Below are 16,859 nucleotides of genomic sequence, written 5' to 3' on the forward strand. Positions count from 1 at the left end.
GCAGAAACAAAAGCAGCCGCAAGCTACAAACAAAATTCTGATTTTGTTTACAAAAAATTATTATTTTGGATTTTTTGTTTGTTTAGTATTGCAAAACAATCATTTTTTATTTCTAAAAACAGCTTATTTCTTTTGCTAAATGAGACCACTATATCATAGCTTACCATTGCAAAAAACATTTATACAAAAAGTGGTAATGAACCAACCAAAAATCAATATATAAAAAATGTTCGCGTGATGACATAGTAATCACTCTGCCCATTATCGCAAAACGGCAATCTCGTTGCTCTCCCTGCCAAAGGGTTAAAATGCTTCAAAAAACTTGCAAAAAGTTTCAACTATATATTCAGACTTACAGCTAATAGCAGAAGACTGAAAAATAAGAGTACATTAGCAATGCATTGAGAAGGAGACATATGAATGACCATTGGAGGCGTTGCCGTCCAACGACAGGTTCTGCTAGCATGAATGAAGCAGTAATATTCTGCTATGGCTGGACTTGTTTAGACAGCACCGGTGTATAATATGGTTGGAAAAGAGTGCAATAGCTACAGATAGAAAAACAGTAATATGTTGTAATCTGGACGGACACCCAAACTTATGTTGGAGGGTGTCTTACTGAAGCGACACCCCTACTCACTTATGGAAGATAGACTCTGAAAGCAGGGTAATTGGCGGAACTCATACACAAAATGGATTAGCAAAAATAATAGAAAGATGGCAAAAACCAATGGTAGCTGCAGCATAACATAAGGGCACAGAAAACTGGGATTAAAATGATAATTCTGGTTACAAAAAACAAGTTTAAAGAAGAAATAGCGATCAAACAGTTTGTGCCTGTAGATGAAGTGGAAATATAAAATACTAACTAAGAAGTCAAAGACTCAATCAGACAACTTAATGGAGTACATAGAAGTACATTTTTGAAGCAAGACCAATGAAGAGCCCAGATGGAGTTTCATCAGATGAATGGAAACGCTACCAAAGTTAGGCATAGAAGGATGACCGATGATAATTAAACTAAGAACAGTACAACATAGGAACTGAGGTTATCGAGTGCAAACATTTAGAACCACATATAGAATGGTGGACCAAAAGCTTGAATACAAGAAACCAAGAGCTAGTAGAACAGCTATTTAGGAAACACGGTGATGTATTCAGTACGGATTGGCTAATAAACTAAACTGATATCAGAACAATTGAATTCTAGTAGACCTAATAGTCACCCAGAAAAAAAGCAAACTATAGACTATCTACACATGGTTGCCGCCGAGACTACAGCTGAAATGACCATGCGTTGTTAAAAATGCCCCTTGAAAACTAGAAATGAGTGGAATGGTTTAGACATAGTCCAGAGTGTGTAAAATTATCAACGCACCATAATGGAAGAATGTTATGCAACTGTTAGTACACAAACAAGATTTGGTGGACAAGGAACAAACAGTAATTCTAATATCTTCATAAGGCTTAAGTTACAATATTACCGGAAACATTGCAGATAACATTATTACTATTAGAAAAGATTTATGTGACAGCTTGCATCTACCTGCTAGTAATATTAAAGAACATGAGAATGCACTTGGAAGAAGATCCAGCTATAAAAAATTAAAACAGTATCAATAGTGGTCAGGGAGTTGTATTAACATTTTTAAAAAGTAAACAGACATTTTGTAGTAGTGCTTGCTTTGTTTTTGTTTCTGTTAGTTGTGAGTTAAAAAGCAAGGGCTATCTTTGAGCAAGTGAAGAAGTATATAGTGCCTGAAAAGTTTTCATATAGTCAAGTCTTCAAATACATAAATTTAAGAAATAGTTTTTCATCTTGTTTTTGTTTGGCAACAATTTATAACTACTGTCAAATATTTTTTAGTCAAATCGTTAAATATCTTAATTTAGTTTTTTATTTGATAATTGATACTGAATATGAGCTACAACTCACAATTTAGAAATATTAGTATCTGCCAATCAACAGTATCAGCCAAATCAGCTGTATTAACTGCATCAGTAAGCATGGGCCCATAACATGGGGTATCTCCAAGCTTTACCGCAAACAAGGCACCCTCAATTATGAAGGACTGAATCGGTAGTAGAGTCAGTCTGAGATAGAACATCTCACACATATGCAACTATACAGTTACATTAAATGGTTTGGAAGCCTAATTTGTTGTATACAAGTAATACAGAAACTTGTTGAAGTGCACAGTTAAATAGAATAAGTCAAGCAATGTTGTCTTCAACTTGTTCTTGCACATGCGCATCTATGAGTGCATGGACGCGCGCACAAGTACGCACACGAGCTGAAACAAAAAAACTGGGGCATCGAGATTTACTCAAGGCCCAGCTTCCAGATATGGGCTACAATTGGTGAAACCTGCTGCTCCCCCAGCTAATAAAGGCATAGAATTGTCAGATCAGCTAACTTACAGTACTTTTATCTACTTGCCAAGTTCTATCTAACCTAGGCGCAAATGATTAAGCTGCAGAGCCAAATGGAAGTCATGAATGATGCACTCACACAAGCTCACAAAAATATGTTGCCGAATGATCTAGATGAGCCACCGATGTACACACCTGATAATTGAGTGTGCCTGTCTAACACTTGATGGTTGAGGGGTTATCAAAAAACAGCAACTCTGGTACTTTGAGCCAAGCCAAGTCATAAAATCTTGAGCCAACTATACGTACTTGGTCAAAAAGCTTGGCCAGTTGTATACCTAAAAAGAAAACTTTATTAAACCTCTGCAAACATATCTTGAGAAATTTGACAGCTATTTGGCTGCCTCAGAACCTAGAAATATGTAATATTAAAAATATTGCCCATTTAAATTTAGAGAAAACAGCAGCCAAAACATTAGAGATGCTCAGGGCAACTATTTACCATTCAGCATCACACCCATACATAGATACTGCAGACAAAACAATTAAGGGAGACAAATAGAGCAGCCAGAGAAACCAACCAATCATTCATGCTGCAAAGTTCTGATTGACCTAGTGCCACTCCAGCAAGCTAACTTTGAGCTGGTCGGGTACAATCAACAAACTGCAAGGGTCACCAAGAAGCTGGACCGCTACGAGGAGTTGCTGTATCAGTAAACCACACAGAACTTTTTTGACAGAAAAGTTCACTAAAGGTCACGGTAGAGCAGAACAGATGTTAGCAGGCTCCCCTTTGGTCTCTCACATTATTCTTCAACAAACCTCAACACTTTGAAAACCTCAGTATGACTTTACAAATTTTTCCATATGATATGGCTACAGGAAACTTATGATAACTCATTTAGCTAGCTGCGGAGTCAACTGAATACCCTTACAAATTCCAGAGTGATGTTGACTCTGGCCAACCACAATAGAGGAGAAAAGTAAGATTTGGCATGGGAATAGAGGTTGCTTTAAAATAGCAAGTGGCTCAACTTTGACCCGGCAAGCCCAGATTTTAGCTTAAAACAGAGGAAGTTTAAATAAAGCCATTACGAGTAAACTGCCCAGCGAGGTGAGGCTGATACTTGGAGTTGCATAACTAACTTGACCGGTGAGAAGAAGTGCCAGCAGACTTACCAGATTTAAAAGAGGCAGTAAATTCAGAACTAGCTAGCAAAGCCTCAGATACTGCGGCTGAGTGTTCACGGTAAAGGCTTGGCCAGAGCCTTTCTAACTGACTTAGGCATTCCGGCTAAAGTGATGAGTTTGCAGTTACCACAAATGTAACACTTCACCGGCTAACCAAAACCTGCCTAAGAATATTGTGTTTACTATTTATTACTTGTTGGTATGGGCCAAATACGATATAGCGGTTGCATTGAAAAACTACAGAGACCGTTGCAGAAGATGCAAGTTTAAAATCAGTAAACTTCATCGCAGGCATCAAGGGACATCCCACTTTGCCATTATCTATGCACGTTTATGTGGAAGCATACATTAAAGAACTGAGTGCAGCAACACCAATGTTTTCAGGAGCCACATAATACCAAATACAATTGTTAATTTAGTAAATTAGCTGGAATTGAGTAGGTTTGTGGCTGACCAAGGCATAAACCCCAAAACAAGATAGCCCCTTGCACCCCTTGAGAGTGGCTGAAGGCTAGTGTTTGAAATGAGCCAGACAACCAGTCAGCCCAGAAATTAATTGTGGTCTAATGATCTAGAACACCTGAGCCTAAAGCAGCAGGTTGGGGTTCATTCAACAGAAAATACCCCTGGTGGTGACAGCAATGGCCTCCCAACCCAATCTGCGTTGTGTAGCTTGACATACCTCCAATTGTTAAAGTTCTCTCGCCATTGGACTCAGACGTGCACATCAAAGATAACAGGGTTAATTTTTGCGTGACAATTCTCTTGAAAGCATGCAAAGCCTCTGCATATAAAACAATATACTCAATCTTTGAAGAGTTACATGCATAACAAGGGAAACAGATTTAAGAGATTGCACCTCTGTTTAGTCGCAATGACTGGCTAACATTTCATACAATAATTGAATTAGTGAATTAGAGGAATTGCCCCATGACCTAGCTTAAGGATGGAAACCAGGTGATGGGAGATGGGCCGTGGGTAGTCTAAGCCATGCAAGATATGGTACAATTTGGGTTGCCATCTTGCTATTGGGAAAAGGCCATTGATGAAATAGTTTAGCTATTTGTATTATGGAGCCCAGTGGCACCACACCAGGCCTCAGCTAGCCCTTCTACGTACCTGAGCTCTAAATAGAAATAGTGCACTAAATGGGGAAGTGTCGGGTGATAGCCTGCCGCCCCTGTGTCTAACCAGTTCTTACCCAGCTCGAGCTAGATTAGGCCCAACTTGACCAAGCTATCCTACAAACAAAAGCTAAGCAATAGATACAGCAGTCTGAAAATGGGGTTGAAGCCTGCTCCGCCAGAGCACCTTTAAAAGAAGGCGCATTGCAAAACCGAAGCGGGGTCTACCTGCACTTTCTCAATAATTCTGCCCATTGTTGGTAAAACATGTTATCTCTCGTAATTTCGCATTTTATGCCTGCTGCTGCAAGATTTTCATTCAATGGCTTTGAAATTATGTATGTGTATTTTTAAACCTGTAACCTAACTGGTATAAAAATTTCTAAGAATTCCTTTTTCTTAATCACTAGTAATCCTTAGTTAACCTGTTATACCATCACACTGAAGGTTAGCAATAGCAGTGTAGTTTGCTGGTAAAACGTGTTATCAGCTGCTAATAGGTTTTGTCTGCAACTTGACTCAACAATGCTGATGGTCCATTGTGTCTAATGCATAACTCTATCACTTAACACCGCACTTAAAGTCCATGGTATGAGGGGATGCACTCAAATACATAAAACTTTTATTATTACACTTTCCAAGTTACATTAGAAGATAAATATGGCAAAGTGAGTCGACAAAGATGTGCAGACTTCTCAGGAAACTTCAACAAAGACGTGAACCAACCAAAAAAACCCATACTAGACAAAAAACTTCCACATGAGCGCACCAAACTTCCAATGCGTGAACCTTGTAGCTTCTCTAAGAACTGAATTGCACCAATAATATACAGCCGCCCAACGATAGTCGACGGCTCTCATATGGACGGGATTTAATGATGGAGCTTTGTTGGGATAAACCCGAACATGGCACCCAAACAAACAACTATGCTGAATAAAGCCCCTTGTAATTTTACAAATATGATGAACTATACTGGTTTTTTCACTTATCTGTTAAATTCATTTTGTTGTCAAATGAATATAGTATCCCAATATTGTCACCATTATGATCAGTCAGTTGCCATTCGCAAGCATTCGTGGTAATAATAGTCACAATCGTAAAATTGCTCACATTCGGTTTTGTATTTAGATGTCGAGTATGAAAACTACACTGCAATGCTTTGTCTACTGTCCCATCTTATTGGCCAGGTAAAACCATGTGAAAACGATGAAAGACTTTGTCATTTTGTATTAGGGGTGGCAAAATATTAATCAAAAACTAGGAAAAAAAGGCCGTTGTTGGGGTAAATGATATTCAACTTTAAGCATATACTACGACCTTTACCAATTTTAAAATTACTAAAGGTAGGTAATTTAAAATGTTTTATTTTGCATGGATCCATTATTTTGGTTAGGTATCACCCCTACATAGTAGAAATTTAAGGTTTGCTATTGTGAACCGCGGAGGCTACCGACTGAATGAACTAATGAAACGATAACAGCGAGTCGTGTTTTCCAAAGCCTAACAAGGCAACGCGACCGCCCTGCGAGAGTTGTGTTTGTTCCAAAACCAAGGATAGGACAATCCTAACAGAGCTCCACCATTAAACCCCGCCCATATGATAGCCGTCGGCTATCCTTGAGAGTCGGTAAATCATTGATCACACTTAAAAAACCAAAGACATCACATGAAAATTTGTTTGCAATACTGGAGTGTTTGCTTTGTTGAGAGAAAAATTTTTATTCACCGTCTGGTTCAATGTCGAGATGCCAACATAAAATGTTTTTCTTCACGTCAATGAGGAGTGAGTATTCAAACTTTATTAAGAAATCATTTAATATTTCAAGAAACAATGGAACGCTTACCTTGAGACAGTTTGTAACCGTTCTGTTCAAATCTAAAGTTAGATTTTATGTTTGCTGCAAAAACTAGTTGTATGTTCCCATTATTTGAAATAGACAAAGAGTAATTAATGATTTGCTCTTGGCAGACTTTGGGATTAATTTATGTCTTGGCTTAGTTTTAAGCTATAACAGAAGTAAAAGTCGTTATGGCTATTCAGGTTCACTACATTTATCATTTGATGGACGACAAAAAATGTGAGAGAATTAGCTGCAAAAGATTTCTTTGGCAACTTTTGGATATGCTAAAACGTCATGCATTGTAGCGGATGCAAAGTGATCTAGAGGTGTTATAGCTAGCCCAGAGAAGCGTGGAAACCAGAATGATGACACAAATCGCTTTCATCAAAGAATTGAAGAGCATTTGATGTTTTTTAACCCAGTGATATATCATTACCGTATAGAGCACACCCCTGAAAGAGCTTACCCTAGCCTAAGAACTGTCAGCTAAAATTATCTACAATGACTTCAAGCCAAAAAGTCTGGAAACAAGAGCTGTATGAGAGACAATGGATAACTTGTAACCGGCATCAGACAGAATTAACAAATGAACTTTCAGGTGCCTTTTTGTCACATTTTGTGTTTCTTATTTTAAAACATTCGATGTCCTTTCAACTTATTGCTTTGTTCTGTTTCTGTAATAAACTATCTAACTAGACTTGCCACTTTGCAACTTGTGAGTTTCACTATAAAATTGTTAATCTAACATAGAGTAGTAGAGTTATGCACAATGGACCATCAGCATTGTTGAGTCAAGTTGCAGACAAAACCTATTAGCAGCTGATAACATGTTTTACCAGCTAAATAGACTGCTATTGTTAACCTTCAATGTGATGGTTTAACAGGTTAACAAAGGATTACTAGAGATTAAGAAAATATGATTATCAGAAATTTTTACACCAGTTAGGTAACAAGTTTAGAGATACACATACACAGTTTCAAAGCCATATAATAAAAAATTTGCAGTTGGAGGCAAAAAATGCAAAGTTACAGGAGGTAACACGGTTTTCCAACAATGGGCAGAACTATATGTGTTTTATTGCGTAGGCTGATATACCAATACATTCATTTATGTTTAGCTAGCACTGAAAAGTTGATTTGAGATAGTTGTTGCGCAATTTGACGGATTCTCTCAGACTTTGTTTACAATTAAATATTTATTTGAACCAGTTAGTACTTGAACCTGCTTTGGTAAATTGTTATTGTAGATTATACGAACTAAAAAATCTGAAGGTTTTGAGGATAACAGACGTCAGTGCCCACATTCGAGAGTTTCGTCATCAGGGTCTTCCTCGGTTGTTTCCCGAGGTAGTGACAAAATTAACTTCATTAGAAGTACTTTACATGAGGTACAGCAAGATCAATCAGTTCCCTGACAGGTGAAAAATAAGAGTTACTCTGTAGTACCATGATGGTAGAAGTTCTTGTATAAGATACATAATCTATATTTAGGTTCAATGCCATAAATAAGTTTTACATACAATAGATCCTACTTAAAAGCTCAGTTTCAGCTTAAATTATAACTAAAATGTGAGAAAAGTTTTTGCTTTTCTATGAACTGTATCTTGTTTGTAATAATCACAACATGGCCTCTATTTGCCTAATTTTTTTATTTTCAGTGTAAGCACCCTGAAAGTTTGCATCTAACACTCTTTGCTTAACTGGACAATTATTATAGAGCTTTTTATTTGTGTTTCAAAATTTTACAGTTTTTATAATTCATACGATTATCTATTAAAGTTGAGGTTGCTTTTCAAAATGTTGTTTTTTATTGACAAATTTAACACAAATTCATATAACTTCATACATGTAGTTATACCTTTTCAATCGTTGTAGTTTTTGGTGATAATTTAAAACACCCTTAATATACGCTATAGATTTTATATTTGTGAAATTAAAAAAAGCAGCCAACATTTCAAGAATAAGACTTAACTATTCCATATAGAGACACCTCTGCTTGCAATTCCCTCTACCTACAAATGCTCTATAACACCAAACAACACTTTTAAAAATATTTTTCTCTTATGTGATATACTTTAATTTTAATGATGCTTTGCACCAAACTTATCATCAACTTGAGTGTTCAAATAAAATATTTTTATCGTATGTTTAAAGATCAAAAAGACAAATGTTAGGGCAATAGACATATTTAGTTACAATGAATTTGGACAAAATATGTACACAAAAGTCAGTGGCAGCCTTGAAAAATACTTTGATATTTGTTCAAAATATCTTTTTCGATCACAAAAAAGTTTTGATTTTGAATACTGACTCAAGACCAACTACATAGTTAGTACCAAAGACCTTATAAATAGTTTGTAACTATTATAATACTAAATTTATTACTAGGTTTGAATACAATTACAATCATAATATTAATATGTTAGAAATTCCAGATGTAAATAACTATTACTTAGTTATATACAAAATATCAACAAACTGTGAAACCAAAAACCTGACATACAGCCAAAATTAAATCCACAGCTTTGAAAAATATGTTAATACTGCTTATGAGTTTTGTGTTACTGTAGCTTTTATTGCTTTAAATAAAGATTGAAAATTCTCTTAACATTTAGCAACTATAGTCACTCTAAAAACTTTGGTAAAGTTAAAAATATAAATATGGTGAAAAGATTATTGTCCCTGTGAACATAAATCGTGATAATTTAATGTCATACACTTGTTATATGCCTGATTATTGGTTATCTGGACATAATCTTTGCTATTAATTATGTATCATTTATTAGCTGTGCTGCCTGGTGTTGCTCGGGTAACAAATAGGTTTTTAGACAGAAAATTGATTTGTATTTAACATATAACAACATTAAACATTCTAATTTTCAAACTAAATATCATGAAAGTAATGTTTAGCGTAATTGCAATAAATTAAGAGGGAAAATAAAAACAACTGTAAAAGTTTTCAAGCGTTGTCAAAGAACCGTAACTTTCAAACTTTATATAATGAGAAAATTTTGTGTGCAAGACAACTGAATTAAAAAAAAATATAACTAAAGGTTTTCAAACAACTGAAAGTTGAAAATTTTATAAACTGAAAAAGGTGTTTGTTGAAATAAATTAAAAGAAGAAATAAAAAAGCACAGGTGTTTAAATGTAATTGTGAAATCATTTGCAAGTAATGGCTAAATATATATTCTATTCCGCTATTATTACAATAAACAAATAAATCATATATATTATTTATGTATTAATAAATAATATATATGATTTCAGTTTGTTTCAGTGTTGACATGCAAAATTGGCATGCCAACTTTTCACGTGTCAATTTTTGTATGCAAAAATATTGCGGGCTTTAGACATACATAGAGCGGTATAGAAACCCATGGTCATTATCTGATGCAATCACCTCCTGGTGAAAATCATCATCATTAAAAATAGTACCAAAATACTATGCTTACCTTAGTAGCGATAGGTACCTACAATGACTTTAAGTGCATTTTGTGGTTATGATCTGCAAGATAATATGACATTGGAATGTAATATGTGTACTACGTATAACATCACAATGCACTGAGCCTAGGACTCATCAAACTGGTTGGTGGTGGATCTCCTAAGTAAAGTTCATCCGGAAACCGGATGGAGTGTGACGCTTCTGCATTGATTACCGGCCAAAGAATGCAGTCACCAAAGAGAATGACTGAAGGTAGCTACTGACTCAAAAGTAGCTGGAGCTAGAAGACCAAGAACTGAGACAGCTGCATAAAATGGATCCATTTTTTTAGGTTACAATCTAAAATCATACTGGAAGGCAGAACTTTTCCCCATGGTCAGCCATGATCAGGAAGACGACTGTCTGGTAGACTCTGGCTCTTGCTCTTTCTGAGGTGGGTAAAACTGTTAGCCGGCTTCAACTGACTTGGTAATGACTTTGGATGTTCGCCACCAAAAAGACTGATTAAAAGCGGTGAGATCTGACAGGCGGCATAACGCATTGGCGCCAAGACAGCCGAAGGCAGGCATGCAACCTATGTCATGCCCCTCTGGTAGAAGGAGGCAATCGGCCTGGTAAAGTTGATGCCGGAGACTCCGAAAGGGAATAAGTTGATCCTGGTGCTAACAGAGGTTACAGGATGCCACTGTCCATTGAAGACTACAGCTTTAGTGGTGCTTAATGCGCTGGATGAATAGGTGTTTTGCTACAATCGCTTACCAGTGCAATTCTACACTCACCAGGGTGCACAGTTTGAGAGACTACGAGAAGCTTTCAATGTATGTACAGTACCAACAGACTAGGTCTGACTCTTCAATAACAGAAGAAAGCAAAAAAAAACTCTAAACTGCAGGCAAAGTTGATTTAGCTTTACCAACTTGAAAAGGTCTGGACAAACCATACTTGCTTGGTAGATTGACAGGCCCAGTCCTCAGTGTAAAGTGAGAGCAGGCTGAAACCTTTCCATGCCTGCCATGAAGATCTTGCACAGGCATCAGCCACTATAGAGCCACAAAAACGGCTCATCATGAAAAGGTGCAAGGACTAGAAGACAGGAAGAAGAAACTGAGTTAGAGCTGGCTAGGCTGAGGACAGAGACCTACACTTCCCCTGTTTTCAGCAAAGAGCTGGAAGGCAGGCTGAAGGAGACCCGAAGGAAACAAGAGCAAGAAATAGAGAAGGAACAAGAAATTTCAGGAAAACCAGTCTGACTTGGGAACCTAGGACCAGCCTGGCATGCTAGCCCAGAGATGAAGCCTCATTGGGGTCACAGGTCATAACACCTGATCAGCCCGAAACGCTCATGATAGATCAGCAGATACCGGCTTATTTTGTGCCTTTTAAACATGCTTGCCAGTTCACCTATCAAGGCGCCATTAGAAATTGATGAACAACCCTACTAGGTGAATGAAGTACAGACGGCCGAGTTGGTTGCTGAGCCAGTCCAGGTTTTAATACAACTGAGACCGAACCCGTTTGATTGCCATTCCTAAAGCAGCTACCTCTGCAGAGACTTTGTATAAAGCTGGCCGCATTGCAGCAAGAAATGAGAAGAAAATGAAGACTGATTGCCAAGTTAGCAGTGGCTCCTAACACCAAATAGAAGCTGCATCAAAGGAGCCCAATACCTGAAAATTGAATTAATCACAATTACATGCAGGTGCAGAGAGCATGCAGTACAGAACTTTGATGTGTATGTCTGTTCTTGCTGGTGTCAACATGTCTGTCGTAATCAGTGGTTGGCTTACCTGAGAACTCACCAAGCTACTGAGTGAGGTAATGAAGTATTAACCAGTAAATCAGGCCTATTGACAATCATTTTCCTCATGCTAGAGGGTGGTCAGAAGACTTGAAGATGCTGCCTGCCTGACAGCCAACATTGACCCTTGCCGACTGTCCCCCAGAAAGCTAGTGGCTTAGTCTTGGCAGAAAAAGGACTGCCTGTCGAGAGCCTTACACCAGCGCTTCAGAACCAAGGCTCCAATGAGGCCATCACGACTGCGAGACCACGACTCCCAAATTAGGAAAACTAATGGCCAAGATCACAATACCATCGGAGGAGCAGTTTTCTAGCGCACCCAAAAAGCAAAAAGCCGGACAGATACCCTGTCTCGCCTTTCACGCATTCTGCCAACAGTTCAGGGGTAACTGAGATTGGGTAACATAGTTGGGTACGTATGGACTTGCCATCTCGTAAAAATTTGGGTCAGACATACCCTCTTGGCAGAAAAAAAGGCCAGTTTCTATCTAAAACAAAAACCTCAAACCATTGCAATCACATCTTGTGAAGTTGGCCGAGGCTCTGGCCACCTTGTAATCTAGAAGATGCAATCTGAAACAAGCTTCACTATTTAAATTTTAAAAAGGCAGGCAAGAACATATTGGGCAACATTCAAACATACAACATCACAACCTCACGTAGATACTGCAGACAAAAAATTGGAAGAGAAAATGAGGGACAAGCAACTCCGACCACTCCAGCGAACGCCAAGCAACTTTCCTCAAAGAATTTATGTTGGTTCAAAGCCACTCCAGCAAGCTGACCTGGGAGATGGCCTGGTACAATCAGCGACTTGCAAGGATCACTAGGAAGCTAAACCACTACAAAGAGTTGCTGTGTCAGTGAACCATGCAGAAAAAGAAAATTGGCGCAATAATACACTAAAGGTCAAAGTGGAGGAAAACAGATGTGAACAGACTTTCCTTGCAACTATCACACCATTTTTTTACAAACCTTACTACTCAAAAGACCTCATTATGACTCTAAAAAACTTTGAAAACAATATGGCTACAGGAAACTTAGGTAACTCCATTTAGTAGCTGCTGAGTCAGCTGAATACTCTTACAAATACTAACTGATTTTGGCCGTGGCCAACTAGGATGAAGCATAAAAATGAAGATTTGGCCACGAAATGGAGGCTACCTTAAAAGTAGCAAAACGTCCAACTTTGGTATAGCAAGATCAGATTATAGCCTAATACAAAAGGCAGTTTAAATAAAAACATTGCAAGTAAGCCGACTACCCATGGGAGGCAGATACTTAGAGTTACATAACAAAGTTGAATGGCTAGAAAAGGTGCCGAAAAAGTGGTCTGGCTTAGAAGAGGCAATAAATTCTGAAATAACTACTACAGTCTCAGATAATGCAGTCGGGTTTTAATGGTAAAGACTAAATCTAGTCTCTTTTGGCCAGAAACCAATAAGAGGTGAACTGGATCACTTTTTAAATGACCTAATCACCCTGGCTAATAAAAGTGATGACATTAGAGTTGCCACAATCCCTACATTCTATCGGCTGAACAAACCCTGCCTAAGAGGATTTATGCACCAAACTGTATACTATTTTTTGACGTAGGCAAATGATGGTCTAGCATTTGCAATAAAAAACTGTAAAGACTAATGCAGAATTTGCCAGTTGACAACTGGTAAGATGTGTAATATGCATCAAGCGGTGTCAGGTAACCTATCAATGAATTGATAGGTTAAATAAAAGTTCTTACTGTATAGCTGTGTATCTCTGCTGTTTTTAACGCAAATTTGTCTCTTTTAGCAAAATTAATAAAATTAAGGCTAATGATATGAACATTTCATGAGAGAAAAATCTGTTTAATATAATTCATTTGCAGCTTGGAATCTCTGACGTCGCTGAAAAAGTTGGATCTCACACGTAACCCTATCGGAGTGCTACCTAAGTCTATCACTGCATTGAGTTCACTAGAAGAGCTGAACCTGTCAGAATGCAGAATAGGCCAACTCGATTCAGATAGGTAAACATACACATAGTAATATGAACTCTTTCTATGAACCACTTTTGCTACCCATTGATGAGCAGCCATGTTAACTTGCTGGTGATTAAACATTGAATTTTATAAGTGGGTTACTTCACCAGTTAGTACTGTTATTACTGTATTATTCAGATTACTTAACCTTTGGATAGTCTCAACCAATTTTAATCTGCACTCAGTATTCAACAACACCGCTGTTTTTGATTAAAGATGAGCTTCTCTAAACTGATAAAAGCACTACTGACAACCACACAACATTTTTTTAATTTTTATTACAATATTTAATTCTTGTTAGCTAATAATATTTATTTTGTTAATGCTCACCATAAAACCTTTTGACAGTAGCGGAAAAACTTTTGTTTACTTTTCTACAGCTGTGGTACAACCTTTTTCAAAATATCTGACAGCAGTATTTAACTTTTCTCTAAACCTGTCATATAAACCAGCTGTCTCTATTTACTGAAGATATCTCCGAGCAACCAAATTAATTAATATTAGTAATGAGATTGTTTGCCAATTAACTTACAAGACTGCTAGAAAGTTGATAAGGATAGAAAATGGTGGAATAACTGGCAAATTTTACTAAAACTATAACTTTAATGAATATTTAACTACTAACACTAACACATGAAATTGCATATTTGAAACATGAAAACATAAATTATAGGTTTTTTCTGAGAAATGACTGGCATTGAAGGTGGATCGCATGAAAGTTAGTCGGTTGCGAATGCGTTAATAAATATTTTGTATTCAGTGTCTCATAGAGTTACTAACTTGTAGTCTAATAGTTAATAACTTGTAGTTATTAACTATTAGACTACCAAGTTTTATTGAAACTACATGTAATTACTAGGTGCATTAGTAGCTGTATTTCTTATTGTGAGAAATCATTTTTGCAAATTGGTCTATTGTTTCTGTTTTTGTTCTATTTATTTAAATAAATCAAGAATTTTCACTATATGATAGAGGTCAGACAACTTCTGTAAAAAATTAGTCTCAGTTACAAACAATCAAAATAGAAATATTTTACTCATATGTTTTCTCCTTAATAATTTTTGGCAATAATAAAACTTACTAAATTATCAGGTAAAATAATATGTTTTTTTTTGTTACATGGCATTTCCTCATAACTTGAGAAAAAAATTAATATTTGTTCAGACTGCAGTGCACCCGCAGGATTTGATTACTCTGATATACACTTTTTTCACCTTACGAATTTGAACCCAGTAAGATTTTCACATCGGCATCCCAATTTTATTTCATTGGCAAACTCAAAAACATTTTCACCTGAGTTCAAATTTGGCAGTCGGTATGATTATTATGTATGTCGAAATAACAACGAAACCAAAATGCTGCTCGCCGAAAACATTTTTACAATGTTTAGAAGGGACACGATGACCGCCTTCTCTCATGTCAGCATTCCATGTGGGAAATTTCGTGTAAAGTACACCAGAAGGACCAAATACATATTTTAGCGATATACTCCATTTTACTATAAACTTTTATTCAGCATATGTGTATAACTACAAGTTAATGTATCTGCGTAGATTCAATTTGTTAGCTATGTATTGTGAGACCGATACAAACATTATAAGACAAAGGACAAATGATTTCCGTGTCAACAAAGTTAGATGTCATACATGTAAATAAATATGAAGAAAGGGCATGTATTGTTAGTATTGCTAAGGAATATAGTCGCAACCAATCAACAATTGCAATTATCGTTAAAAGCAAGAAATTCATTAAAGCAAGCACAATGAAGAACTTACGATTTGAAGGAGTTGGAGGTCATGCTTGAGATTGGGCAAAAAATAGAAGAGACAGAAAAACCTACATCGGCATAAAAATTTCAAGTGTTTAATTTACTGGTGTGGACTAGTACATAAAAACAATACTGTACAATGCATGTCATTATTTATCTGTTTTGTGTGGCATGTTTTCATGCTTTATTTAATTCATTTTGTTTAATTTTTTCATTTTGATTTTATGTTTCATTTACTTGTTTAACCATGTTTTTTGCAGGTGGGCCTGTTTTCTACTACTTAAATACAAATCATTGTATGTATGTATTTCATATACAACTAGCTACTCAAGATAGTTGACGCATCCACATTACTTTTTAGAACTTGCTAAATCTCTACCCTCGACGGTATAAATACCTACAAACTTCTGTATGTATGGGCACATTGATTTTTGTGCATGTTTCATTCAAGACAAACTACTGTACATCCTTCTCTGCATCCTTTTACAAATGTTAGCTAGCTAGCAACATTTTGTATTGCACCAGCATTTAAAGTGCACCAGCAAACATCATCTTCAATAAGTGATCAAGTAGGCTATCTTCTACATTGCACCAAGTTAGTTCGTTTTTAGAGCAATCTGGACCAGCAGAAAATCTGTGTTTTCTTGGCCATTTCTGTTTTTCAGGACCAAAAGGGGTAAACCTTTTTGCTTTTAAAACCAGTAGAAAAACTAGACAGGAATAGACAACTTCTTTTAGCCTGCTAATAAAATTTCACTTCATCACATATTGAATTTATTTTCAAGTGTACAGTGAAATATTTATCATTCATAGTTTTTTGTCTTCTCTCTGCTCATTCCATGTACAAGTTCAAGTTGCATTACCCCAAAGATATGTACGTCCTGTATAGTAAATAACATTTCATTTTTATTTAGATGGTCACGTGTGAGAAAGGCCACTTTTGATAACTGCCTCGCTCGGTCCATTTTGAAGAATTGGGTTAAAAAGGTTTTCTTCAATATGTACAAACTTTTATAAATATTTTGATGATTTTTGCTAGGGGATTTTTGCATGTTATTATTACAATGGTCACTATGGTCTTTTTACCATACGATGCCAAACCTGGAACAGATCAACATCATAGCCTGAGGGCGCACTGTAATAAAAAAACTAAACGAATTTACCATGTTGATTAGTCTAAGTTTGTTTGTAAAGGTAATCAGTGTTATTATTGGATGCCATTATTTTTATTGTCTCAGAATGAGTAGGCACCTGATTGTGAAGAGTTCTATGAGGAGTATTCATTGTGCAAAATGT

General features: G+C 36.6%; 1 protein-coding gene across 1 annotated transcript in view; it reads left to right on the forward strand.

The window, feature by feature from the left end:
* The window catches only part of LOC137390463 (leucine-rich repeat-containing protein 40-like), a 34,226-nt gene extending 22,186 nt beyond the window's left edge, over positions 1–12,040 (forward strand). Inside the window, exons 6-9 of the mRNA XM_068076791.1 lie at positions 7,777–7,947; positions 10,715–10,795; positions 11,137–11,221; positions 11,921–12,040. Of these exons, the coding sequence (XP_067932892.1) occupies positions 7,777–7,947; positions 10,715–10,795; positions 11,137–11,221; positions 11,921–12,040 (457 nt within the window). The remainder of the gene's footprint in view (positions 1–7,776; positions 7,948–10,714; positions 10,796–11,136; positions 11,222–11,920) is intronic.
* The last annotated feature ends 4,819 nt before the right edge of the window (positions 12,041–16,859 follow it).

Source organism: Watersipora subatra, chromosome 3 (assembly GCF_963576615.1).
Source record: "Watersipora subatra chromosome 3, tzWatSuba1.1, whole genome shotgun sequence".
NCBI classification, from domain to species: domain Eukaryota; kingdom Metazoa; phylum Bryozoa; class Gymnolaemata; order Cheilostomatida; family Watersiporidae; genus Watersipora; species Watersipora subatra.